The sequence below is a fragment of the Ranitomeya imitator genome, chromosome 8 (assembly GCF_032444005.1).
Source record: "Ranitomeya imitator isolate aRanImi1 chromosome 8, aRanImi1.pri, whole genome shotgun sequence".
NCBI lineage: Eukaryota > Metazoa > Chordata > Amphibia > Anura > Dendrobatidae > Ranitomeya > Ranitomeya imitator.
This window is the reverse complement of record NC_091289.1, coordinates 176,036,935-176,063,130: the sequence shown is the minus strand read 5'-3', so window position 1 is coordinate 176,063,130 and position 26,196 is coordinate 176,036,935. Positions and strand designations below refer to the sequence as shown.

Here is a 26,196-nt window from a genome sequence, read left to right as displayed (position 1 = left end):
TGTGACACTCAAAAGTTTCACGCAGAATTTGGAAATCTGGATCTCCCATGTGTGGCACTTAGGCTATGTGCACACGTTGCGGATTAGCCTTAGGAATTTCTGGTGCGGATTCTGCCTCTCCTGGCAGAAAACGCACCTGCGGATTTATGGCTTTTTTTGTGCGGATACGCAGCGTTTTTTGTGCGTTTTTGCTGCGGATTTGCTGCGTTTTTTTACCCTTGCGGATTTCTATGATGAAATGGGTACAAAAACGCTGCAGATCCGCAAAAAAGAAGTGACATGCTACTTCTTCTTTTAATCCGCAGCGTTTCCGCACCGGATTTTCCGCAACATGTGCACATCTTTTTGTTTTTTTCTCATTGATTTACATTATACTGTAAATCAATTGCGGATCTGCAGCGTTTCTGCACTGCAAAAAACGCTGCGGATCCGCAGAGAATCCGCAACGTGTGCACATTAACCTCTGTTATTGCAGATTGGCCACTATTAAAATATACTGTATATAAGGTGCAAATACAGTCACGACGGCAACCGATCCAAGACATCAACACCCCCGAATAGCATTTATAGGTTTGTTTGGTGCATATGGACACTTTGAAAAATGCTTTCCCACCGCTAAAAAAAAAAAGTGACCGCATATGGGTAGGTTATGCAGTCAATTCCTGATTGGTGGGGCTGCAGTGCAAATTCAGTAGGTTATCCCACAACATAAAAAAAGTTCTTAAACAGAATCTGCCAGCAGGAGTTTGCTATGCAATGTGACCACAGCATGATGTAGGAACAGAGATTCTGATTCCAGTGATGTATCACTTAGTTTACTGAGTTTTGCAGTTGTGACAGTTTTCTCTGAATGCTGAGCCCTGTATAACCCCTCCCCCAACACTGATTGGACGCTTACTGTGTGTACTGTATATTAAGAGAAAGCTGTATATTGAGAGCCACCTAGTCCTGTATTGGATGATCTCCTGCTGATAAAACACTGAAATTCTAAAATCTCTGAAATTGGGGTCATTGCCCTTACATCATGCTGCTTTCAGTTTACAAACCAAAAACCTGCTGAAAGATTTCCCTTTAGAGATTTGCAAATGTAAATTGATTAAACGTATAATGCATATTATAGTGCCTTTCTAAACTCTCCCATGACCCCAATTTCAGGCCACGATGTGGCGCAATGCGATTCCAACACCAGCAAAGAGCACTTCTTCCTCTCTGTGTTGATGTTCTGAATGAATTGGCTGTCTGGCTCAGTTTATTAGCTAAATGTGTCTGCATTAGCCATGATGGAGAAGGGGGCTGGCTGGCACGGTTTATTAGCTAAACTTTCTGTGTCTGCCTTAGTTATGATGAAGTCAAACAAATAATGCAGCACTCTGTAGCGCCATAGCATGCAAATATAAAATATGAAAATTGAATTGCATTACTGCACTAGAAACATGAGAGTTGAGAATGCTTAGCGCTTAATTTGGCCAATTCATGTGTACCTGGAAGCCACGTTAAGGCGATTCTCATTTCCAGGACCTAACAATGCCTATCCTCTCTTAGACTAAAGTCTTCATCTGTGTGGGACCCTAATGTGATTCCTTTCTTGGACTGAAATCTATATCTCTGTGGAGGGGTAGGGTCCTTGCTGTGATTAAAAACGCCTGAGGCTAAGAGGCGGAATGCTCAGTCAGAAGGCTAATGAATACAAATTTGAAAAAAAACTGACCGTCACATCCAAACATAAACTAGATCTGGACAGGTGCTTACCTAGAGTCCCTTATACAATCAAACAAAGCAGCACTCTGTAGCGCCATAGCATGCAAATATGAAATATGAAAATTGAATTGCATTACTGCACTAGAAATATAACAAATTTAGAATGCTGTATGTTCCCATACAGATTAAGACTTTAGTATGAGAGGATTGGCATTGTTAGGTCCTGGAAATGAGAATCGCCTTAACGTGGCTTCCAGATACACATGAATTGGCCAATTTATGCGCTAAGCTTTCTCAGTTTTTCATATTTCTAGATCAGTAATGCAATTCAATTTTCTTATTTCATGTTTGCGTGCTATGGCGCTACAGTGTGCTGCTATATTTGTTTGGTTGTATATGAGTTGGTGACTCTAGCTAAGCACCTGTTCAGACCTAGTTTGGTGGTCAGTTTTTTTTTTAAATTTAGTTATGATGGAGAAGGGTGTTGGCTGGAGCACTATATTAGCTAAACCTTCCATGTCTGCATTAGCTATGATGAAGGGTGCTGGCTGGCGCAGTATATTAGCTAAACCTTCTGTGTGCCTTAAATATGATGGAGAAGGGGACTGGCTGGGGCAGTATATTAGCTAAACCGTCCGTGTCTGCATTAGCTATGATAGAAAAGGGTGCTGGCTGGCGCAGTTTATTTGCTTATCCAGTCCAATGCAGAGACAGTGAAGGCAGCTGACTTGGCTAATGAACTGAGCCTGCCAGCCAGTCCCCTCATCATGTTACCAACACAGAGAAGAGGTAGAGTTCTCTGCCTGTGTCGGACGGTCATCACTTAGAGAGCAGAAGCTCCACTTCTAGAACTCCATGATGGGGATCTAAATTCCAGCCAGGGGTGGAGGTTAGAAAGCTAAAGTATATTACGAAATTGAATTTATTTACATTTCAAAACCACTCAAGAAAAATGTCAAATGTTTTTGACGATCTCTTTTAATCTCTGCCGCTTCGTCAGTATTATGCCTGGCACAGTGATGCTTCTGGGCACTTGCTCTACGTAACAATGCAACCCTGAATCAAAGAAGGTACCTGTGTGGCAAGAAAGGGAAAAGCTGGTTGTATAGGGCATTGGCTGGAGTTACTTACTATTTATTTTCAGAATTGGTGTGGTAAAGCAAGTGTTTAAAGCAATATCAAATGTATGGGCTGTCAGACAGGTGCATAACGGTTGCGTCGCAGAAGGTGCTACCACCACCAGGCCTGTGCAAGATGAGGGTCCGCCGATGCCAAGTTTCACCTTGATGTGCTTCCCCTGATGAAATGTATTCCAGCGCAGAGATCCACCGGCTCCCTGCACTGCAATCCACACGCACGGCAGTGACATCATGACTAGTGATGAGCGAGTATACTCGTTACTCGAGATTTCCCGAGCGCGCTCGGGTTACCTCCGAGTACTTTTTAGTGCTCGGAGATTTAGTTTTCTTCGCAGCAGCTGAATGATTTACAGCTATTAGCCAGCATAAGTACATGTGGGGGTTCCCCGGTTGCTAGGGAATCCCCACATGTAATCAAGCTGGCTAATAGCTGTAAATCATTCAGCTGCTGCGAAGAAAACGAAATCTCCGAGCACTAAAAAATACTCGGAGGTCACCCGAGCGTGCTCGGGAAATCTCGAGTAACGAGTATATTCGCTCATCATTAATCATGACCTGTCCGTGCCGGCATTCCGAAGTCAGCAGCCGACTTCTGCTCTGGCTACAGAGCACGACGGTGCACATCATGGGAGCAGGGGAAGGTTAAAATGATCATTGGTTTCTTTTTAAAATGTTTTGGTGAAGGACGGAAGGGTGACAGGATGGAGGACATTGTACCAGGCTGGGGGCATAATTACTAGAATTGGGCAGGATGGGGACATTATTACTGGAAAGGGCAGACGATTGGGGACATTATTCCAGGATGGAAAAGATTACAGAAAGGAGCCAGGACAGTGAACATTATTACGTGAGGGACGAACACTGATGTCTTTGTAGAGTATGCAACGCTACAAGGGCGTGTATCTGACCAACGTGTAGGTGGGACCAAGTCCAAATTTTGCACCTGGGTCCATAAGACTCTAGTTACTGGGTTCAGATATCGGTTTTTGTGCCCTCTGGTGTTCTTTATATTCCTACACAGAACATCCACCTAGTAAGTCCATTCCCAGCGGTCACACATGCTCAGTAACTCTTGTATTTTTTAAATTATTCCAATTGCTAATTCCTGTTCCGATTTGACATAATCCAATTTAGAAATGTAATTCTAGGAGCATCGTAGTGGGTGCGACTAAAACTCCTTAATTTTGGCTACTAATAGATGCATTATTATTTATGCAGATTATTTTTTTTTTTTTTTATAAATAAAAGTACATACATGTCATTAAATATATCCTTTATTTCTTTTATATCCTTTGTTTAATCGTAAACAAATATACCAACAAAACCAGTGTGAACATGGGCCAATTCCACAGAATATTGGCCAAGAAACTATTACGGCTTTGGATGTTGGGTCTATGTAGACTTGGGATGTTCTCTGTTACTAGTGGGAGTCTTGCGGGTTTTGGCTGACCCTCCTGCTCGCTGTGGACATGTCCCAGAAGCCGCTGACATCTTCTCTCTGCTGGAAAAGAAGAAGTCAAAGTGGTAAAATTAACAGTGGGAAATACCACAAATTGTTAATGTTTTCCAACGGCAATTTTGGCTGTACAATTTGAACGGGTAAAGCCCCCAGATTTAGGGCTGATTCACAAGTCCCTAATTCACAGATAGCACCCGTACCTATGACAGTCTATGGGACGGTTCACATACTTGTGATTTTGCTTTTTTGTGGACCGATTGGTCTGTGCAAAATCTCAAGACACATGCCCGAAATTTATCCGAGTGTTGGATCAATCTCCGCAATGAATGTCTACGGGACAGCACTCGGGTGACATCCCATATATATTACTCATCTCAACATAGAAATTGCAACATCAAAAAAGAAAAGTTGTGGAATTGTGAAAATCAAAAGATGGATAGACGTTAATGATATGCAAATTATGAAAAAAACAATATTTTCATAGCTCGAATGAAGACAAGTCTGGAGATGCTGCAGGCCATGGTAGCACATTTAGGCCACACAGGCTCCCGGGACACTTTGGAGAAACGCATGTACCACTGGCTCCATCACCAAATCATTCCAAAACTGAGCTGTTTGTGTATCGTCCGTCTATCGTACATTATGACACCATAATCCTAGGAGTAGGACCAGTGTGACCTTCCTGTCTGTGAAGGCCTAAACATGCCACCATGACCTGCAGCATCTCCAGACTTGTCTCCCATCAAACACATCTATAACGTCATTGGTCGTCAATCACACAGGAAGCTGCCAGCAGCGGATCTTGATGATTTTTGTGCCCAAGTGCATTCAGTATGCTAGAACATTCTTCGGATAACCAGTACTAATCTCATTGATAGCAGCCAAGACTGTGAGTACGGTGATATCTACATGTGGCGCTCGTTACTCCATACTCAATAAATTGAGATGTTTTGATCATTTTGTTTCCATTGTTTTCATCATTTGCAGATCATTAACATGTCTATCCTTCCTATGATTTCCATCATTCCAAGACTTTATAATTTCAACATTGAGGAATGTGTGTATAAAAGTTTAAAAGTTTTTTTTTTCTCATTTTCGTCGAAGTCCCCACTAATGGATAGGTGACAACTTTAAATGTTGTTTGTGTTGTTTTTTTTTTAGCTTTTTTTAGGCATTCATCAGATCTACAATCAGGGTCTATTGTATAATAATACTGAACCGATAATAATGCTTTAATAATAATAATACTTTACATACAGAATTAATATAAACGCCACACAACTTTACACCAGAACTATAATTATTCCTACCGTTGACATTTAAGAAATAATACAAATAACATATTTTTCTTTTCCCAATGGAAATGGACAAATTACAATAAGTGAATATTATTTTCCCAGTCCACCGTTCTATAAACACCTCCCACGCAGTCCTTCTTAACTTTCCCTCTCCCGCTGATCCTATTTATACTCGTCCCTTTTCAGACAGAAAAATCTAATAACGTCGGTGATTTTACAAAGCGAGATTGTAAAACCGTAATGTGTATTTATGCCAATGCTGTGCACGAACAAAGTCGCATCCGGTGGTAGCACACCAAAGCCAACACACTGCCGAGACGGCGCCGGGCGGCTCTTGTGCTTTCCCTAATATAATGTAGCGCCGCTGCTAACTGTAGATTCTGATTACTAACTACTCGACAGGGTAATTGTCGCAAAATGATATTTTTGTAAGCACTCCACGGAAGACCAGCCAAGGTGTACGGGCGCTACACATTCCATAATAGACACTTTTAGCTAAACCTGTATTTTTCGGTTAGATACAAATGCTCTATATTAATGACAGTCACACCGAGTCTTCTATAGATATATAACAGGCAAGTGTGGGTGGAAGATGACATATAATAATTATGGAAGGGTTGACACGGGGAGTCATATCCCCTCCTTCATATATAATTAGCCTATAATCTGAAATGACTCCCATTAATGGATGTTATGTCTGTGAAAATCACTTTATAGAACACGTCGTTCCATTTTTTTTCTTTTAAAAATGCAATCTACTTTTACTATATAAATATATTTCCTATACAGAGATATATATATATATAGTAATATTTGGTTCTATGGTCCACAACCTGAAATAGAACCTGCCAGCAGGATAAATACGGACAGCTTTTGTTCTTATTTTTATTCCCGCTTTATACTTTTTTTTTTTTCTTTTTAAATCGGCAATATGGCTTTTTGTTTAGTGTTGTTTTATGTTCTTTACAAGGGTGTGCGACTTGCAGGATCCTCAGGGGCGTGTCTTTAGGCTGCGCTGTATTATTTTTCAGCGAGCGCCGCCCCTTTGATTAAAAAACAAACAGAAAAAGCATCAAATAAAGACCCATATCTCTGAAACTGCATATAAGATTTTTAAGAAAAGGCATATTTGGGAGTGCAGTGGTAATAAAATAAAAGCAAAATGTGGACACTGCTGACCTTCTTTAAGATTATACCCCTGATTTCATATTTCATTTTGGGGCACATTGCGCACATTGTGATTACTCTCATCGGTCCCTTTTGAGGTTCACAATCTAAAATGTAAATTAACCGATCAGTAGTTTTTTTGGAAGAAGACTGGAGTCTCCGAGGCAAACCCAAGTAAACACGTACAAACTCTGGTTTAATTGGTTTGTATTTTAACACCAAAGGACCCCAATGCTGAAAGGCTGCAGGCACAGTGCTAATCACTAAGCCATCATGCATACTGTTTTGCTCTCCGTCTGGCCCAGACCTTCATCAAGGCGTCTTTCAGTTCCATTTTGCTGCTTCTAATCTTGTTTGTTCTCAATTGCCTTCTAATACTGATTTTTTTTGTGTGCCACCTAATACATTGCCTACTGCGTTGAGACAGATGTCAGCCAATTCGTTGCCTAGCCCCATGCCTGTGCCTGTCTTGCTCCCTGGAAGTAACCAACTGTCCAAGTCACTGCTCAAAAAATCCTTTCTTTATGGTTTTATTGCATAGTATGAATAGACCCTATACAAGTGAATTTATTGGCGTCATCCACACTTTTGAGACTGGATCCGGGGACCTCTTGCTGAGTGGTTAGTTTCCCTCTGACATAAACCAAACTGGCTGTGGCTCAGCAAACTGCTGATGGTTCTTTTGTTTTTTTCTTTAATTTATTTGGATTTGCATCTATTCAGGTGTCTTTCTCTCACTTCCCAATTTGGTTTTGTCCTTTTACTTCTTGGGAGCTATGTATACACACCTTGCTATATTTCAAGGCTGATGGTGTTTGGAGATCCAGCTCCTCAGCTAGGGATGATTTTACCTAGTTAATCTTTTCCTTTGGTTTGTTTATGTATCTTCCTCCTCAGTACCCTTTTCCTTTCTTTTTCGTTTAGAGTCTGGGATGTTTTCCATGAGTTCTGTTTGCTGTGTGGTTCGTCTTGATTGTTTCTGTCGTTCCTGTGTGTCTGCTCATAGGCCTGTGCCTTTTCCTCATATTTTTTGTGTATTTCACTTTTAAATTGTTTGTTTATAGAGAGGTTGCCATTAAGGACCTTCAGGGTAAGTCAACGTTGAGTTGGGGCTTCATTGCATATACATAGGGTGCCAACCTCTGAGGTCAGGCAGGGACAAATCCGGGGTGAAATGAGGGACTTTCCTAGTCTCAACAGGGTCATGTTTGGTTCAGGTGTTCGCCTCTCCTGGTTTGTATGTAACCGATGTGTGTGTTTATACAGTTGGGAGCCATATAGCTGTTGGAGGTCTGCACCAAGCATCCAACATGCACCAAATCCACCGGTGAGTACTGGAATATTTTCCATGTTAGGCCTTTGCAACGCCTGCTGCTCGCCTCGGAAGCGCAACAGTTAAATATTAGGGCACGGAATGTTTCTCCGCTCTCGTAAGCCGTATCCTATTGTACTGACCATTACTTTTAACTGCACGTGTATGCGGGCGCTCAATAAATTGGCCCAATTTTCCCCATAAGGTCCCTGAAATCTGCTTATCCCGATGTATTATAAAAGGATTATAGGCTGTGTTCCTTGTCCCCGCTGTTTTGTTTATGCTTTAAACCCTACTGTGCCTTTGAATAGTGACCCCTTTCCATTGGATAAAATTATTCACAAATCTCCAGGACCCATCACTTTTTAAGTGAAACCAGCTTAAATGAGCATTAACGAAGGGAAAACAACAAGGTGTAGAGTCCCCCTGGTTTAATTACATAGCCTCGCGGAAGCACTATATTCTAATTAAGCATCATGTCTGACGCTCCCAACAATGCCTCCGATTCACGCTAAATCAGAGACTCCTAACCTTTTTTTTTATTATTTCAGCCGAGGCAGCCAGTCACTCATCTAATCCCACAGGTCTGGGTAAACGTGCGGCAAGAACAATCGCAGATTTCTATTTATACCGCAGATCGTTCAGATCACAAGCCCCCGAGACGCCAGCATGACAGGAGTTAAAATAAAATAAGAAATAGGTTAATTAGGTAGAATTACGGCCCCGGTATCTTATTCTAGGCTTTGGCTCCGATTGTCGCAAGTGTAAAATAAAAAAAATTAAAATTTACAATGCACCTGTTCCCACTAAATAAACCTAAAATACAAGTCCCCTAATGGCCCTTTGGCGTGAAGCTTGTAAATTCTCTCCCTTCTGAGTTCTCAGTCTCCGAAATTTGGAAGAGATGCTGGGTGGTGATGAGCAGTTCTGGTGCCCATTAAGGTGCCTAAAGAGGTTGCTGCCGACCCTTCCAAGACCATAGCGGACATCTACGGTATTGGGGGCATCTGTCAGGGGAGCAGATAAAGAAGCTGCTATAGCTTCCCCCAACCTCCACGCAGAGCTAGGGAGGGTTTTGGGGATGTCTATGAGTGATGGAAGGAATAATGGAGTAGACCATTAGATGGGGACAGATGGGTAATTGATGTACCCCTGTTATGTGTATTGGCCCTTTGTTGCTGCACCACTTTTTGCGTTATCCCAGTATTAAGGCAGAATCATGTTGTGATGTCACATTGATGGAGGCAAACAAGTGCGACCCCAGGCATTGAATGGAGCTGCATGATTGGCCCACACTCCATCCAAGCACTTATCAACTGATTGCTGGGGGTCCACCACTAGGACCCTTACTGAAAACTAAAATCAGGATCCGGAACCCACCATGCCTCCTCGCTGCACAACCAAAGTAAGGTGCAATGGAGGCTTCATAATCCCCATCCTAGCTATCAGTAGATGTGCCAGCAGAACCCCTGTCACCAGAAATAATTGGGTTAATAATAAAAGTTAAACATTCCTTTATTTCTTTTATGTTATGTCTATGCTGTGACATCGCTGTGTGCATTATCTCTGCACTGTGCCATCACTGTAGTATCTCTATGCTGTGACATCACTGTGTGCATTATCCGTGCACTGTGCCATCGCTGTATTATCTCTATGCTGTGACATTACTGTGTGCATTATCCATGCACTGTGCCATCGCTGTATTATCTCTATGCTGTGACATTACTGTGTGCATTATCCGTGCACTGTGCCATCACTGTATTATCTCTATGCTGTGACATCACTGTGTGCATTATCCATGCACTGTGCCATCGCTGTATTATCTCTATGCTGTGACATTACTGTGTGCATTATCCGTGCACTGTGCCATCACTGTATTATCTCTATGCTGTGACATTACTGTGTGCATTATCCGTGCACTGTGCCATCACTGTATTATCTCTATGCTGTGACATCTCTACACTTCGCCATTACGGTATTATTTCCTTGGTGTAACATTACGGTGTGCATTATCACTGCACTTTGCAATCACGGTTTTCTGTGATATCACTGTAGTATGCATGCTGTGACATCACTGTGTGGTTAAAATAATTACTGCAGTATGTCAATGCTATGACATTGCTGTGTGTATTACACTTGTACTGTGACATCACTAGAGTGTTGCTATCCTATAATATCACGGTGTGCATTATGCCTGTCCTCAGACACCACTGTGTGCATTATGACCGCACTGTGACATCACTGTAGTGTCGCTATCCTATAATATCACTGTATGCATTATGCCTGTCCTCAGACACCACTGTGTGCATTATGACTGCACTGTGACAGTCTTTTGGATTACATCTGTGCATTAAGTACAGACATGTTGCAGAAAGTGGAAATGAGGATAGCCATAAACACCTTTAAAAATAAAAAAAACTCTTCCTCTGAATTACCCAAGACAATTATGCATTAGGGTAAGTTCACACAGGGCGTTTTTGCTGCTTTTTTTTTTTCTGCAGCAAAACCTGATCTTCTTGGCAGGAAAGAAGCTGTGTCAAAAACGCTGGTTTAGGTGCGTTTTTTGTTGCGTGTTTGGTGTGTTTTTGGTGCATTTTTTTTTTCCTATTTGTCCTTGAATTTTCAGCAGCAAATAATGATACCTACATTTTTTTCAACACCCATTCAAGTCAATGGGAAAAAACGCAGCAAAAACGCCGAAAGAAGTGACATGCTCTATGTCCAAAAAACGCAGCAAAGCACAAAATCTCGATGACACAAAAATCCAATGTGTGTGCATGAGATTTCTGAAATCTCATAGGCTTTGCTGGTACTGTAAAAAGCAGCTGAAAATTAGCATTAAAAAATTGCAGCAAAAATGCAACGTGTGAACTTACCCTTAGGCTATGTGCACACGTTCAGGATTTTTTGCGTTTTTTTTCAGCCATTTTCCGCAGAAAAAAAAACGCTAAAAAAAGCTTACATAAACATCCCATCATTTTTTAGTGCATTCCACAATTTTTGTGCACATGCTGCGTTTTTTCCCCAGTAAAAAAACGCAGCATGTTCCTTAATTTTGCAGATTTTTTTTGCCGCTATATTATGTTATGTTTTGCATGACGGAGCTGAGAGACCCTGAATTAAGAAGAATATTTAGCCTGTGTTTCCAATGACGAGCAGCGGGAGGTGCAGAACAGAGGAGACGCGAAGTGCGTGGGAAGAGACTAGTGATGACTCTCGTCTACTGGGTCTCTTTGTGTGCATGTTTTATCATCGAAAATATTCTACCCCCCTCAGTCATGAAAACACATGGTGCCCCGCAGGTGCGGAGAACACTTCTGTGGGCACAAGCGTCGCAGAAAGCTTCAAAAAAAGTCAAGATCCATTTTGATTATTAAGTTACTAAGATGCAAAGTTGAAGAAATCTGAGATCGAACATGTCCATGTGCAGCAGATGTTTTGCTGCTCAGTCTCTGGGGTCACACATACGAAATATGCAGAGGTGAATGGCTGTACCCCTAAAGATGGAGGGGCTGGAAGGAACCTGTCGTTACAGCAAGGATATACCAAACCTTATCATCTTATTTTCGCCCCTGTAGAGAACACGATTTTGAGCCGTTTCTAAGAAATGTCTTCTGTAAGTTTTAGGCGACTCGTTAAACTGGATTATTATTGGCTAAAGCTGTCAATTTCGGTGGCACCAAGCAACCATCTAATGTGCATAAGGGGGTTACCAAACTTACGAGGTTCGCCTTGACGTAGCAGTGGGCTTCATACAGTGTGATCGGAATCTGCGGATTTTGCAGAATCCGTGCAGAAAAATTCCGCAATGGAATCCGCAACGTGTGCACATGATCACTTTATCTAAATTGTTATTGGTCCCCTATTAGTCTTGAGCAAACGTGCTGGGATAGGGTGTTATCTGAGCATGCTCGGCTGCTAACTGAGTGTCTTCAGCGTGTTCGAAAAATATATGCGAGTCACCGCGGCTGGTCGCGAAACGTGTCTATCAAACGGGCAATCCCTGCATGCGTTGTGGCTGTCGGAACGGACGTGAGACATGCAGCCGCGGGGACTCGAGCACGCCGAAGACAGTCGGTTACCACCTGAGCATGCTCAGATAACACCTTATCCCAGCACATTCGCTCATCACTTGTCCCCATCAGCCCCGGTCTGATAACACATTCTGCGGACCACCCAGGGGGCACAGCTTGATCTTTGTGATCAGGATCCATCGATACAACGTCCGCCAATTAATCAGCACATTTTCTATTTAGCCGACAAACATTTCAGGAGCAACCGGAACATCTCGTGCCGTAAACACAATATCCATCATCTAATGCCGTGTAAAGAAATATGTCATCGCCATATTGGCGGCATAATAAAATCTGGTTCCTAAACATGTATTTCTGCGCAGCGGCGGCGGCAGGCGAGGCCTGACCTTCCTGTAATTGGTTTTCTGCAGTTGCAAGCAGAGCGACCCTAGTGTTAAGCAGAATTATCAGGATAATTAGCGAGTCGGCGAGAATAGAAAGTTATCATACTGTGCACTCTGCATGTTATTAGAGCAGCGGCAAAACAGGGTGGTTGGGTTTTTTTTCTTTTCAGATTTCATGCAAGAAACTTCTGAGCTTTTTTTTTTTTTTTTTATTTTTTTTTTTTTATATGAAGCCAGAAAGGAAAATGTGCTGCAGATATCAAATCGGACGTGTACACTGTGCACCCCGGAGCATTTGTGTTGGACTCATTTAGGGGATTTATTATACGTAATCATAAGCACAGAGGTGGGAGAAGCCGCACTGCTCGCAGAATGTAATACGTGCGTTCACTCCGTGAAGAAAACTATTAATAGGCGGAAATCTGGGTTATATGACATTAGGGGGGCTACTTTTTATTTATTTTTCTTTATCCCGAATGTTCCACTCTTGTCTGTAGGCCGTGGCTGGTAGTGCTCACTATATGATATACTTTGACCCCTTAGAAATGGCTGCCGTGCGCTAACGATGGCTGGAACTGAATCGGCGCTATACAGCGGATATGTCAGACCGTCGCACTGCGTCCGACTGCAGAAGGTCTCAGCAGTTTGCTCTGCAGACTTATTCCTGGTCCTTCTGACTCTAGGACCCAGTGACAACCTTCCTTCTTCTCTAGTGAACACACCTGGACCTGGGTGTTTATAACTCCCAGGTTGCTGGTGATATTTCCATTTTTCCTCTGCCGAGGCTTGGATCTATAACAGTCGGCTATCTTCCTCTTTGACATTTGGAGGACATCCGTGTTTCTCTCTGAGTCTACTCATGCTAAGTGTTCAAAACAGCTAACATGTGCCGGTAAACATGTGGGCTCAGCAAAGTTAGGGGCACGACTTGCGCCGTACTAGGGGTTAAATAGCAAAAACTTGTTGACAGATTCTGTTTAAAAAAAGGAAAAAATAATAATAATCGTGCATTTTTCACATCGGTCACTGGGGGGGGGTTTAGACTCTAATTTCCTGTTTCTTCAGGAAGAGTTTTCAGCAGACCCCTTATCATCAGAGGCAGGATTACAGTGACGGCTAATAACACAGGACGCCACCGATTACAGGCGATGTCACAGCTCCCCTTCCCTTCATAATGACATTTGCACACACTCATTAGATGCATCAGTACAAAAGATAGGGTCAGAGTCTCCGTTGCCGCTAAAATATATATATGTGGATTTCCTAAAACAGGAAGTTAGAATCTAAAAGAAGCCCCTAGTGGTCAATGTGAAAATTGCAAGATTTTTATTTTTAATAATGGTTGAGATGCAGAGAAAACATTGGTGAAAGTTTTGTTTTATTTTTTTTAAATATCTATAATTAGTACAAAAATCAAAAACAGGACATTTTTGGTGACTCATTTCCTTTTGCTGCTTTACAGTAAATGGGCTTAGAAATGGTTATGAAAATCTCGCGAAATCGCGGCGTTTTGTGCCTGCAGTGTAACGTGGGTAACCGCGGGGTGAACTCTGCCGCGGTTGCAAAGTTTTAACAATCTGGTTGATCCCATCAGCGATTCCGTCCTAGAAGGTCCAGGTAAAAGCTGTCCATGATTAAGACCAAGTAGATGTAACGGGGTCAGACGGAGTCATGTGCCCCCATCAGCGCAGAGGACAGCGAGGGCGGATAATAGCGATTTGCTATGCAGCGCCAATGTTCATTACCGTACTGCCAGCACGACGCGCCTGAACGAGCAGCTTCTCCATTTCAGGTTTTATTTCCCTGCAAGTCTTCCATGGAAGCAAGAGTGCAACTGAAAATACAGACAGAAGGTAAAGGCTTCCTACCAGAAATGTGGGGGTACGCAGGGCACGCTCTAATGGCGACACGTGGCTTTATTCTTCATTGTCAAATTTATTTTTTTGGTGCATTCACTTAAAGGTTAAGATGTGTTCAGCCCTACAGACAATGATGTGCAAAGGAGCGCGCGCCCCGCCGCCCCCTTAAGATGGGGAGATGTGATATGATTAGGTTACCATTAATAAAGTGACAATTCAAGCTTTGGAAACCCAAGCACAATATTGCATTATTTTTAAAGGGACAGTCCTCCCAACTTTCCAAATGTAACCATCCTGTCCAGAACTTAGATTTGATGAGCTACACTTAGGACAGGTCATCAGTAGCGGATCAGCGGGGGTCTAGTGCCCGCTGTATAAAGACAGAGCAGCACAGCGCCGCACACTGTCCAGTGGCCATTCTTAGGTACTGCAGCTCAGCTTCTAGATGAATGGAAACTGAGCTGCAGTACCCAAAGCGGCCACTACACGGTGCATGGGAGCAGCATACAGCTGATCTGGGGGGGGGGGCAGTTATCGTCCCCTCCGCCTATCAGTCACCCATGAATCCATACCTTTTTGGAAACAAAAACGCTGCTTGATTGCAGAGGAATCCACTTTAGAAGTTATATGCAAATGAGTCTGAAGTGCTGTGGGCGGGACAGAGCACTTCTACTGTTTCAGCTTCCAGCTTATTTCTTACGGCTTATTCACACTTATGTATAACATGGCTGAATGCTCTCCGATATTTTATTGGATAGCACTCTTCCCAGTCTTTAATCTATGGGGCAGACGGCAGTACAGATCCACCAATGTAGCATGAGAGAACAATTGCAGCATGCTGCGAGCGCATGCAATATTTGGATCACGTGCCCCCATACAGGTCTATTGGTGTGTGTGAAACCTCAGACTGCACTTGGATGTCATCCGAGTGCAGTCAGACATCCATGGACAGACAGACCATGAAGAAGATGGAACAATTAAGTTCTCCATCTTCTCACCTGTGCTGTGATTCTCTAAAGAGTTTTGAGCCTAGTGTCATTAGCATAATCGACCATTTGTACAGCCCAATAACACTATCTGTGAAAACTGTGGACATCACCATAGCGACATTCACACGCTCAGTATTCGGTCAGTATTTTACATCAGTATTCGTAAGTCTAAACCATGAAAAATCCAGAAGTGGTGCATATGTTTCTATTATTCTTTTCCTCTTATTGTTCCACTCCTGGTTTTGGCTTCCAAATACTGATGTAAAATACTGACCAAATGCTGAGCGTGTGAACGTGGCCTTAGCATGAGAATGGATGTGAGGCAGTGTAAGTGCTCGGCCCCGCCCACAGCACTTGCACTTCTAAAGTGGAGGGAATGAGCCGACAGATTCCCCGTAACATAAAACAAAAATATTTTCATTATCATGTTTACAAAACCCATGAACGTTCCACATGCGGATACATTGTATCACGGTGCACGAGTGATACCGATCCACTGAGTTCCATGAGAAATTCAACTCAGAATCTTTCATCTATAACTTTTTTTGCTCTAAAACGCTCTGCTACTTACCGCGCCCGTGCCATGGGGGCGAGCGCTCTCGCCACGCTGCTGTTCAGTTGGTAGTAATCCAGAAATGTACGAGCAACGTTTCTTCCAAGCTTCATATCTGGCATCTCGCATTCAGGAAACCATATTGATGAATTGTAAAGCAGGACATGGAATCGGATACAATGGTTTATTCTTAGCCTCTGGTCACACTGACATTGCTGGAGCTGAACTCCTAAAATGCTCATTTTACTATTAGGCATGGACACTTTCACAAAGTTTTGTATAGCCATTCTGATGTGAATTTTCATAACAAGCACACCAGCCTCATCAGCACAAACATCTGTTTAAAGGGGTTGTCCATTTCTTGGGTTAATTTTTTTTTTGACTATGGATGTGAAATGGTGCCGATTCCAGCGATGTGTGACTTACTGGGCTCCTTGGTGAAGTTTTGATAGAATCTGTGTTTTCTCTGCTGTAAATGTAGCAGTGCTATGAATGCTGAACCCTGTGTAACTCCGCCCACACCCCTAATAGACAGCTTCCTGTGCACACTGTACGTTGTCAGAAAGCTGCCAATCAGTGGTGGGGGCGGGGTTACACAGATTAGCTGGACTGTCAGGCACGTGACACCTAGTCTTGCAGTGATCATCTCCTGCTGATAAAACACCGATTGTAATTAAACTAGTTTGAGCTGCTGAGCAAGTGACATATCCCTGGAACCAGGCCCCCCTACATTATGCTGATCTCAGATTAAATAGTAGAAACCTGCTGAAAGATTCCCTTTAAAAAAAAAAAAACCTCTACAATTGTTTGAAATTTTAGAAAATCCTTAAAAGGGGTCCCACCGCCTTACACTTTGGCTCAATGTCCAAATGTCTAATATATAGAACCCTATCTCGAGAATGGAGCCATGGCAAATGTAGCAGTGCCTGCCGGTTACAGCTCCCTCCATTCACTTCTATGGTATTCAAAACTCACAGAGAAGTGAATGCATAGAGCCACTAATGTGTGGCTGTCTCTGTTCTTCTGATGACCACACATGAGCCCTGTTCTCGATTGATGCTTCTTTAAGACATACTATATCCACAAAGTTTTTATCCTCCTAATATATTGCAGTCACCATATTATATAGCCCTGTTACTTACAATTGCTCATTTTGCCTTTCTACCCAGATAATTCTTCTCTTTTTTTTTCCATTTGGTCATGGTATTAAAAACAGACTAATGAATCCTTCTGAGCTCTATAGGAACAGGAAGTCTCTTCCCTTCATGAGTCATCATTAGAACTACAATTCCACATCACTGCAACGTCCCTGGCAGTCCAGCTACACCGCAAACCCCCCTACCCCCCGCCAGGGACTTTGCAGTGATGTAGTGTTGTAGTTCTAATGATGACTTATGCAGGGAAGAGAGACTTACTGTAGAAAAACTTTGATGGAATTGCTTCTTTAGATGTTTGTGATGGGAATACCCCTTTAGTGCCATGGTGGTCCCAGAAACTTACTGCAGTATCCCACCTAAGCTTCCACCTGGATCCTCTGTATTTGCTTCTTGTCCTACCCAAAGGGAGTTTTGCCGGAAAGAAGATCGAATGACTTTAACAGCGCTGGTCACACTGTGCCACCTAGGTCTTGTTATGACCCTACAATGGGCATCTCGCACCACCAGCCTAATAGAGACCTATGGATTTGGGGTGAATCTTCACTAATGTATCTGTGCGGCGCTCGATGACTTGAGTCTTCCGTGCGTCGTGCGCTCTACCGTCAGCGAGCTGTAATTTACAGCATTTATTGAATGCGCCGTTCACTCCCTCATTTGGGAAGCACTTCAGCAAATTCCTTTAAATAATCCTACGGCGAGCTTTCAATTAGCTATTAAATCAGCAATGTGACCCTTCTGCCAATAACATTGATTTATTTTTTAATTACCTTTTGTGAAGGACTCTTGCTGATTACTTGACTTGTGTTTTTTTAGCATCTTCTCCGAGTTTCCCCGGGGGCCGGACAGTCTATTGGTGGATGGGAAAAAATCAGTTCTTTTTATTCATTTCATGTGCCTATTTTGGGGGGGAGGGGGTATTTTTTATTACTATTTAATGGTCTATTTGGAATATTTTGAAATAGAGTTGTAATATCTTAAGCATGGGTGGGACTGGTTCAGAGCCCCGCCCACGCAGATCTGCTTATCGTATTGATGCAGTACACTTCCTACTGGGGTGATGGGGTGGCAGCAGAATGGTATGGACCTACTGAGGAGGCAAACTGGGCATTAGTTTAGACCTGTTATTTGCTGAAGTCTAGTGTTGTGATGGCAGTGAGTGCCATTCTGACTGGACCTTCCAGTTTGGTGCCAGCATTGCACATAAAATCCCTTTTTTATCGGGTCTCATACTGGTCTTTAGTTTACGGTCCCATCCTTGGAAAGGAACACTTGGCTGATTAATATCAGTGAATGTCATTCGCATCCTAGTAGTTTTGGTGTTTCGAGGTGGGACCTGGAAGTAGAGACCGATGGGGAACCCAGGCAGCCTTAAAATTGGGGTAGGGGGAACGATGAGGTATTTGTTTGTAATTTGGCAGTATTTTATTATTAAAATTTTTAAAGGGGTTATCCGGTGACCTAAAAAGTCCCACCTATTGGATTTACAAAACTATTTTAGATGCGTTGAAGAAATACAAAATGATTACAAAATATGAACATGCCCTTAAAAGTGGAGTGCAGGACCTTTATCAATATGGTGTTTGAAGATTTGGCTTGGGAAAATTATGGAGCAGGGCAGAAAATATTATCACCTTTATATTATTGGTCCATTATCTTCACCCTGGTTCTGTTCCGGTAGAGGAAAATTGTATCAAACCTTATATATGATTACATATGCAGAAAATGATAGGCCGAGACCGAGATGTGAAATCGGCGGGAAAATTTAGGCCCATGGCGTAGGTTCCTCTCCAGGTTACGTGGCATGGATACGGTTGCAGTACATCGTTTATTTATTTATTTTTTTTTTTTAAGAAAGCTTCTCTTTGGAAAGAGGACGATAAGCGCTCAGCTGCAGTCTCTAAGTAATAGTTCCGCTTCATCGCATTCCGATTCTTTTTTTTCTTTTTCTTCTTCCTTCTGCGCTCAGTAAAGAGTTCAGTGATTTAAAGCTTAGAAATCACATGGGATAGAGCGAATTCCAAATTATTTATTTCTCTGAGTTGGAAGCCGATCCGGAGATTATTTACTGCAAATGGGGATGAGAGTGAGAAGGCAGGAATATGGTCGGGGGGGGGGGGGGGGAGATGGGGAAGAACAGATTGAGAAATTTTCAATTAAAAGCTGCAGTATTTTATAAGAGATTTAGGATTTTAGCATGGAAATCATAATTCTCAGTTACGGGAGTATGGCTGCTGACGTAGAACAAATTCTGCATGCCCACCAGGCTTTAAATACTGTTGTCAGACCAAGATGGGTATCCGAAGAATGACACATGCAATGCTTTATCACTGGTTGTTAATTTTCCGAATCCTATTGAATCTTCACTATGTTTAAGGGGTTGTGTCCACTTTTTACAATTCTTCTTTGTTACAAGGTTCCATCAATGACAAAACTCAGATATATATATTTGTAATGTACGTTTGAACCCAGTTTCTTGAGTGCCAGATCCTCAGTGTCCCTCCTCTCTACTGAGATCTCACACTGCTCAGTACAAGCTGCAGCTGTCAAGCTGGGTGAGCAAAGATGCTCTGGTGGTCCTTCCCCATCTTTGTTTACAAACCATTGCAGTCAATTCGTGGCCTTATTGACATCATTGCTTTACATTGAGACATTGATGCCAGTAAGGTATAGCAACTTAGTAACTGACATAACATTGAATGGCTGCAGCGTTCACTTGTTGGCACCGATATCGCATTTGTGTATGTTTTGCTTTGAAATTCTTCAGAAGGCCGGTCTCTGGTGGCTTCTCTCAACCCCATTCCCTAGACCGCTACCCATGTGGCTGTCTTAGGCTGGAGTCACACTCAGCGTAAGACAATACGGTCCGTATATTACGGCCGTAATACGCTGAAAAGTCCCCAAAATAGTGGTCCGTAGCTCCTCCGTAGGAAGGGTGTTTCAGCGTTTTTTGCGCATGGCATCCTCCATATGTAATCCGTATGGCATCCGTACTGCGTGTTTTTCTCGCAGGCTTGCAAAACCGACATACGGCTATACAAGGGATCCATGTGTAAAAAAAAAACAACAAAACATATATACGGTATATATATATATATATATATATATATATATATATATATATATATATATATATATATATATATATATATATATATGTATATATATATATGTCAGTAGACACATATATGTATATATATTAATATTTCATCTAGCGCTGGATAGCTTTAAAGCCGGTAATTCAATTGCTGGCTTTTGCTATCTCCTTCCTAAACCCGACATGATATGAGACCTGGTTTACATACAGTAAACCATCTCATATCCCCCTTGTTTTTGCATATTCCACACTACTAATGTTAGTAGTGTGTATGTGCAAAATTTGGCCGTTAGCTGTTAAATTAAAGGGTTAAATGGCGGAAAAAATTGCCGTGGGCTCCCGCGCAATTTTCTCCGCCAGAGTAGTAAAGCCAGTGACTGAGGGCAGATATTAATAGCCTGGAGAGGGTCCATGGTTATTGGCCCCCCCCCCGGCTAAAAACATCTGCCCCCAGCCACCCCAGAAAAGGCACATCTGGAAGATGCGCCTATTCTGGCACTTGGCCACTCTCTTCCCATTCCCGTGTAGCGGTGGGATATGGGGTAATGAAGGGTTAATGTCACCTTGCTATTGTAAGGTGACATTAAGCCAAATTAATAATGGAGAGGCGTCAATAAGACACCTATCCATTATTAATCCATTACTAGTAAAGGGTTAAAAAAAACACAAACACATTATTAAAAATTATTTTAATGAAATAAAAACAAAGGTTGTTGTAATAATTTATTCTACGCTCAATCCTTCTGAAGACCCTCGGTCTGTAACAAAGTAAAAATAATAAACCAACAATATACATACCTTCCGAAGATCTGTAAGATCCCACGATGTAAATCCATCTGAAGGGGTTAAAATATTTTGCATTCAGCAGCTCTGCTAATGCAGCTGCTCCTGGCTGCAAAACCCCGGGGAATGAAGGACAACATTGACAACAATGAGGACAACCAGCAGAGGGCACCCTCATATGAACTCGAGCCTGGGAGCTTTCTAGGAAAGTTCCCACGCTCCAGGAACAGCCAGCAGAGGGTGCCTCACCGCAAATGAAGGTAACTACAGGTCATTGACCTACTTTACCTTCATTCCCCAGGGTTTTACAGCAAGGAGCAGCGCTGCATTAGCAGAGCTCCTGGCTGCAAAATTTTTTAACCCCTTCAGATGGGTTTACATCGTGGGATCTTACAGATCTTCGGAAGGTATGGATATTGTTGGTTTATTATTTTTACTTTGTTACAGAGCGAGGGTCTTCAGAAGGATTGAGCGTAGAATAAATTATTACAACAACCTTTGGTTTTTATTTCATTAAAATAATTTTTAATAATGTGTTTGTGTTTTTTTTAACCCTTTACTAGTATTGGATTAATAATGGATAGGTGTCATAATTGACGCCTCTCCATTATTAATTTGGCTTAATGTCACCTTACAATAGCAAGGTGACATTAACCCTTCATTACCCCATATCCCACTGCTACACGGGAATGGGAAGAGAGTGGCCAAGTGCCAGAATAGGCGCATCTTACAGATGTGCCTTTTCTGGGGTGGCTGAGGGCAGATGTTTTTAGCCAGGGGGGTCCTATAACCATGGACCCTTTCCAGGCTATTAATATCTGCGTTCAGTCACTGGCTTTACTACTCTGGCGGAGAAAATTGCGCGGGAGCCCACGCCAATTTTTTCTGCCATTTAACCCTTTAATTTAATAGCTAGAACGGCCAAATTTTGCACATACACACTACTAACATTAGTAGTGTGGAATATGCAAAAAAAATGGGGATATGAGATGGTTTACTGTATGTAATCATGTCTCATATCATGTCGGGTTTAGGAAGGAGATAGCAAAAGCCGGCTATTGAATTACCGGCTTTAAAGCTATCTAGCGCTGTGTGAAATAATAATATATATACACATATGTGTCTCACGGACATATATATATATATATATATATATATATATATATATATATATATATAACTATTCTATGTGTACACATTTATTCTACCTATTCTATTGTAAGCTGTCAGTGTGATTTTACTGTACACCGCACTGAATTACCGTCTTTTCTCTCTAACACCGCTGCGTATTTCTCGCAAGTCACACTGCTGGTCCGTGTGTAATCCGTATTTTTGGGGCTTCCATAGACTTTCATTGGCGTTTTTTTTGCGCAATACGGTGACAAACGCAGCATGCTGCGATTTTCTACGGCCGTAGAAAGCCGTATAATACGGATCAGTAAAATACGGCAGATAGGAGCAGGGGCATAGAGAATAATTGGGACGTTTGTTAGGCGAGTTTTACGGACGTATTTTATGCGCTCATACGTCTGTAAAACTCGCTAGTGTGACGCCGGCCTTAAGGAGCTACCGGTCAGTCAAAGGGAGCATGGCATGGAGAAACTGCTGGGGACCTGACTCATTGACTAGTCACCCAAGGCACATTGTCCCCAGCCGGCTGCAATACCGGAGTCGGACTCCGATTCCTGCTGTCCGTGGTTTAAGGTTGGAGGCCACGTAGTGATTTTGACTGGTGCACAAGTTGCACGTCCAACGATCACAGTATGGCGATACTACAACATCTACTCCCAAAGCCGAGCAGGTTTCTCAGCATGGTCCGTTTCATTCCATCCAGTGTGTTTTTACTCTGTGGTGCGCTGTAATTTTAGGTAGCCGGTGAGCCGAAGCGAGAGCCGCTCTTTGCAAGCAGTTCTCCACTCTGACATGTTGAAGAGGATCCTCGGTGCCCCCAACCCAATATATGGCGTCCATATACCGAATGGAACATCTGATTATTAGGACTAAAATATATATATATATATATATATATATATATATCCAAAAGAAGCGAAAAGAGCTATAGCCTTAAATATATATATATATTTTTTTATATCGTTACAAAAAATAAAATACACAAAAATAAAAATTAAGTGTTTTATAAATTTACCGATCCCGAAAAGAAATGGTTAAGAAAGCTCCTCAACATCTGCGTTGAAGAATCCTAACACCTGACTTTTAAAGGCTCTTTTTTGCTCATGAAACATCCGAAAATTAATTACACAGTGACGCTCCCATTAACTTTATAGCTCAGAAAGTAATAACCAACTTCGCATAATAGTGCGCGGTTTCCTAGCCGCTCTGTAATAATGGACAATCACTTAATGAAAGTAAATTATTATACTATAATATAGTTCTTTTACATTTTTGTTTTTCAGTTTTCCATTTCTTTGGAAATTATGCTATGTTTTTGCCGTTTTTCTTTTCCGTTAATTTAAAGGCACAGTAAACGTTTAATGCAACATAAAAAAAGACATTTGCTGCATTTTAATTTATTCTACCATGAATTAAAGAAATAATTTTAAAGGATTCGTAATGCTTCACTCATATTTACATCAGAAGATGAGCCGGACAGATGAGATCACGTCTACTGATACCTCCTGGGACGCAAGAGCAATCGGCAAGTATCATGTACCAGTGCCAGCCTAGTTACTGGCGAAACAAAGCTGGTACAATGAAGCAGCAGAGTTCTTATCGCGATGACGTAAAGTTAGTAACATGTTGTGGAAAAGTAGACCTAGAGATGAAAAAAAGTTGGAGTAACGATGTAGCAGAGTTAATACCGAATCAGCCTTGATAAGTAAACTAGCAAAACGTTACAGAACTATTACACAGAGCAGAGTTTGCAATGGTTCGGTGTGTCATGGCTCGACTTTGGGACTCAGTCCGGTGACCTCTAGCTGTGGGTCAGTTTCACTCTTTGTTTGACCACAGCCTGTGTTGTCTCTATCCAACTGCTGATAATGCTCTTTGCTTTGCTGTGTTGCTTCTACGCGGGTATTTTCACTACCTCATTTTGGTTTGTCCTATTAGATTTTTGGGAGGGATTATTTATACTCTCCTGACACATACAGTCTTTGCTGGATATATTCCAAGTTAAACGGATGTTTGGAGTCCCAACTCCCCAGTGAAGGATGATCTAGCTGAGGTTTTCTCTGTTGCTTCTCCTACGGTTTGTTTGCATGTTCCCCTTCTCAGCACTCTTCCCATTTTTTTTTACATTTAGGGTCTGGGGGTTTCCAAGTATACCGAAGGTCTTTTGGGATCCTTTAGTTTCTTCCATCTTTCATGTATGACTTTATGAACACGTCTTTAGCCCTGCATCTCACCCACTACCTGTGTGCACAATGTTGTTGTTGTTATTTTGGTTACACCCTGTGAACAGTTGAGGGTGCAGTGAAGGACACTAAGGGATCAGACAGGGGTCAGGTTAATGATTTTCCTACTCTGTATAGGAACCGGTGGTGTGGAGGTTTAACATCTGCCCTGGTTTGTTCATCCCTGTGTAAGTGTTTGGGCTCAGTCATAACACAGTGTAGCACAGTTGACTTGTCAATGTAGCACCGATTCAGCAAAGTGTAGTAAAAACAGAAAACTAGCATTAAATAGTAGCAGAAAGCCAAACCACCTGAATACTCAGGTGGCATCCCAGGACTTTGCCTGCCCCTTATCACAGGCAGAGCAGTGGGGAGAGGCTCCTTCTGCAGACAGTTGACCGATTATAGTTAACCAGAAGGAATGATTGATCCCCTGGGATGAGTAAATAATTTTTTATATGATTTGTACAGTTTTGATTATAATTATGAAACAAAATGTGGTGAAAAAAAGAGAAGACTAAAGTGTAAATTGCTGGGATATCTTTTCATTGTTTTCTGTGTACTTTGATACTCCTTAAAACGTGGGAACTGGATCACTGTAACTTGCTCAACCCAAGCACTATTGACATTCTGTAAATCATGTCTGCATTTAAAGGCCATTGACTAGCCAAATTTCCAGGACGGTAAATAAGTACTTTTCTTAATTAGTTATACAAAGTTTATTGACTGATTCATGATGAGCCGATCTTCAAACTGCAGCAGATCAGTGGTCATTAATTGTAAATTCTAACTGAATTAAGGAGCTGCGTTTGAAGCCAACGCTTTCCGGATTTGGATTTGTGCATTAATTAAAAGTAAAATATATACATATTTTAGCATCTTTAAAGGGATAAATTAAGATATATATGATCTAGCTAGTAATAAGGATTCACGCTCAGCATTAGATAGCGTTCACACAGGCAATGCCGCCAGATCCAAACATGTTCAGTTTTATTGCTTTCAAAAAATTCCACTGGATTCAGAACCAAAGAAAACTGTCTCTTCTGGGCACAAAGATATCACAGTAAATAAAGATTTAATTTAGCAGGTACTTATATGTTAGTGCGGGCTCATCCGAACATATTACCGTTCTCTCAGCTTCTGAGACGGCCAACGCCAGAGGTCTTTTATTCCTCCCAGCTCACTTTTGCTGGTCAAACACATTCCGCTCTGCTCAACATCCCCCAGCAGACCAAAATCCACTGCCTGGCTCTAGCCATAGCTAGGCAGGTGTCTCTCATCAAACCCTTCAGAGTTAGGATTTAGCCCTGTCCTTCCAGGATTTAGCGCTGTCCTTCCAGGCTTTCCTACAATATGGCATATCTCGAAAATCTAAAAAATATATCAGTGGGTTAAGGATTAAGCAACTCCCACTACCTTAATCCTTAAGCTTGCAAAATTCACACTGACTGGGTGTTAGAATTGCTTCCAAATTTTGTTTTTGGCCGCTATCATGCGATATGGAGAATAGTCTTAGCTGTTACGGTGATGATTCGGTTTGGTGTGCCCATCTCTGTTTTGGAAGAGCCTAAGCTTTATCCATATGCTGAATACAGTGGCATTGGTTTACATGTCAGGACCACGTGTGGTACATTTATGGTGCATTGTCCTAAATGGCGCGCAAATTCAAGAGTAGAGATGAGTAAACCCAAATGTAAAAGTTTGTAGTTCGTACCTGACGCCGAACACGGACTTCTTCCGGGAGATTGTTGCAATGTTCGGAACACCGAGGGAAGAGAGAGAGATTTTTCCAGCTCAAAAGTTGGGTTCCCCATTGTTTTCAATGGGGTGCAAGTTCTGATACCTTAACCGAACTGTGAAATAAGGTTTCGGTCACGTGCCAAAACCCGAACTTCCCTGGGTCCACTCATCCCTATTC

At 42.1% G+C, this 26,196-nt stretch overlaps 1 protein-coding gene across 2 annotated transcripts in view; it reads right to left on the bottom strand.

Annotated features, from left to right (window-relative positions):
- Positions 1-4,094: 4,094 nt before the first annotated feature.
- The window catches only part of AGBL4 (AGBL carboxypeptidase 4), a 1,562,854-nt gene continuing 1,540,752 nt past the window's right edge, over positions 4,095-26,196 (bottom strand). The window contains exons 12-13 of one of the 2 annotated variants that reach the window (XM_069737949.1): positions 15,910-16,006; positions 4,095-4,338 (exon numbers count right to left, since the gene is read on the bottom strand). In XM_069737949.1, coding sequence (XP_069594050.1) covers positions 4,230-4,338; positions 15,910-16,006 — 206 coding nt within the window. In that variant the 3' untranslated portion in view covers positions 4,095-4,229. The remainder of the gene's footprint in view (positions 4,339-15,909; positions 16,007-26,196) is intronic. The other variant, XM_069737950.1, reaches the window with a different exon arrangement.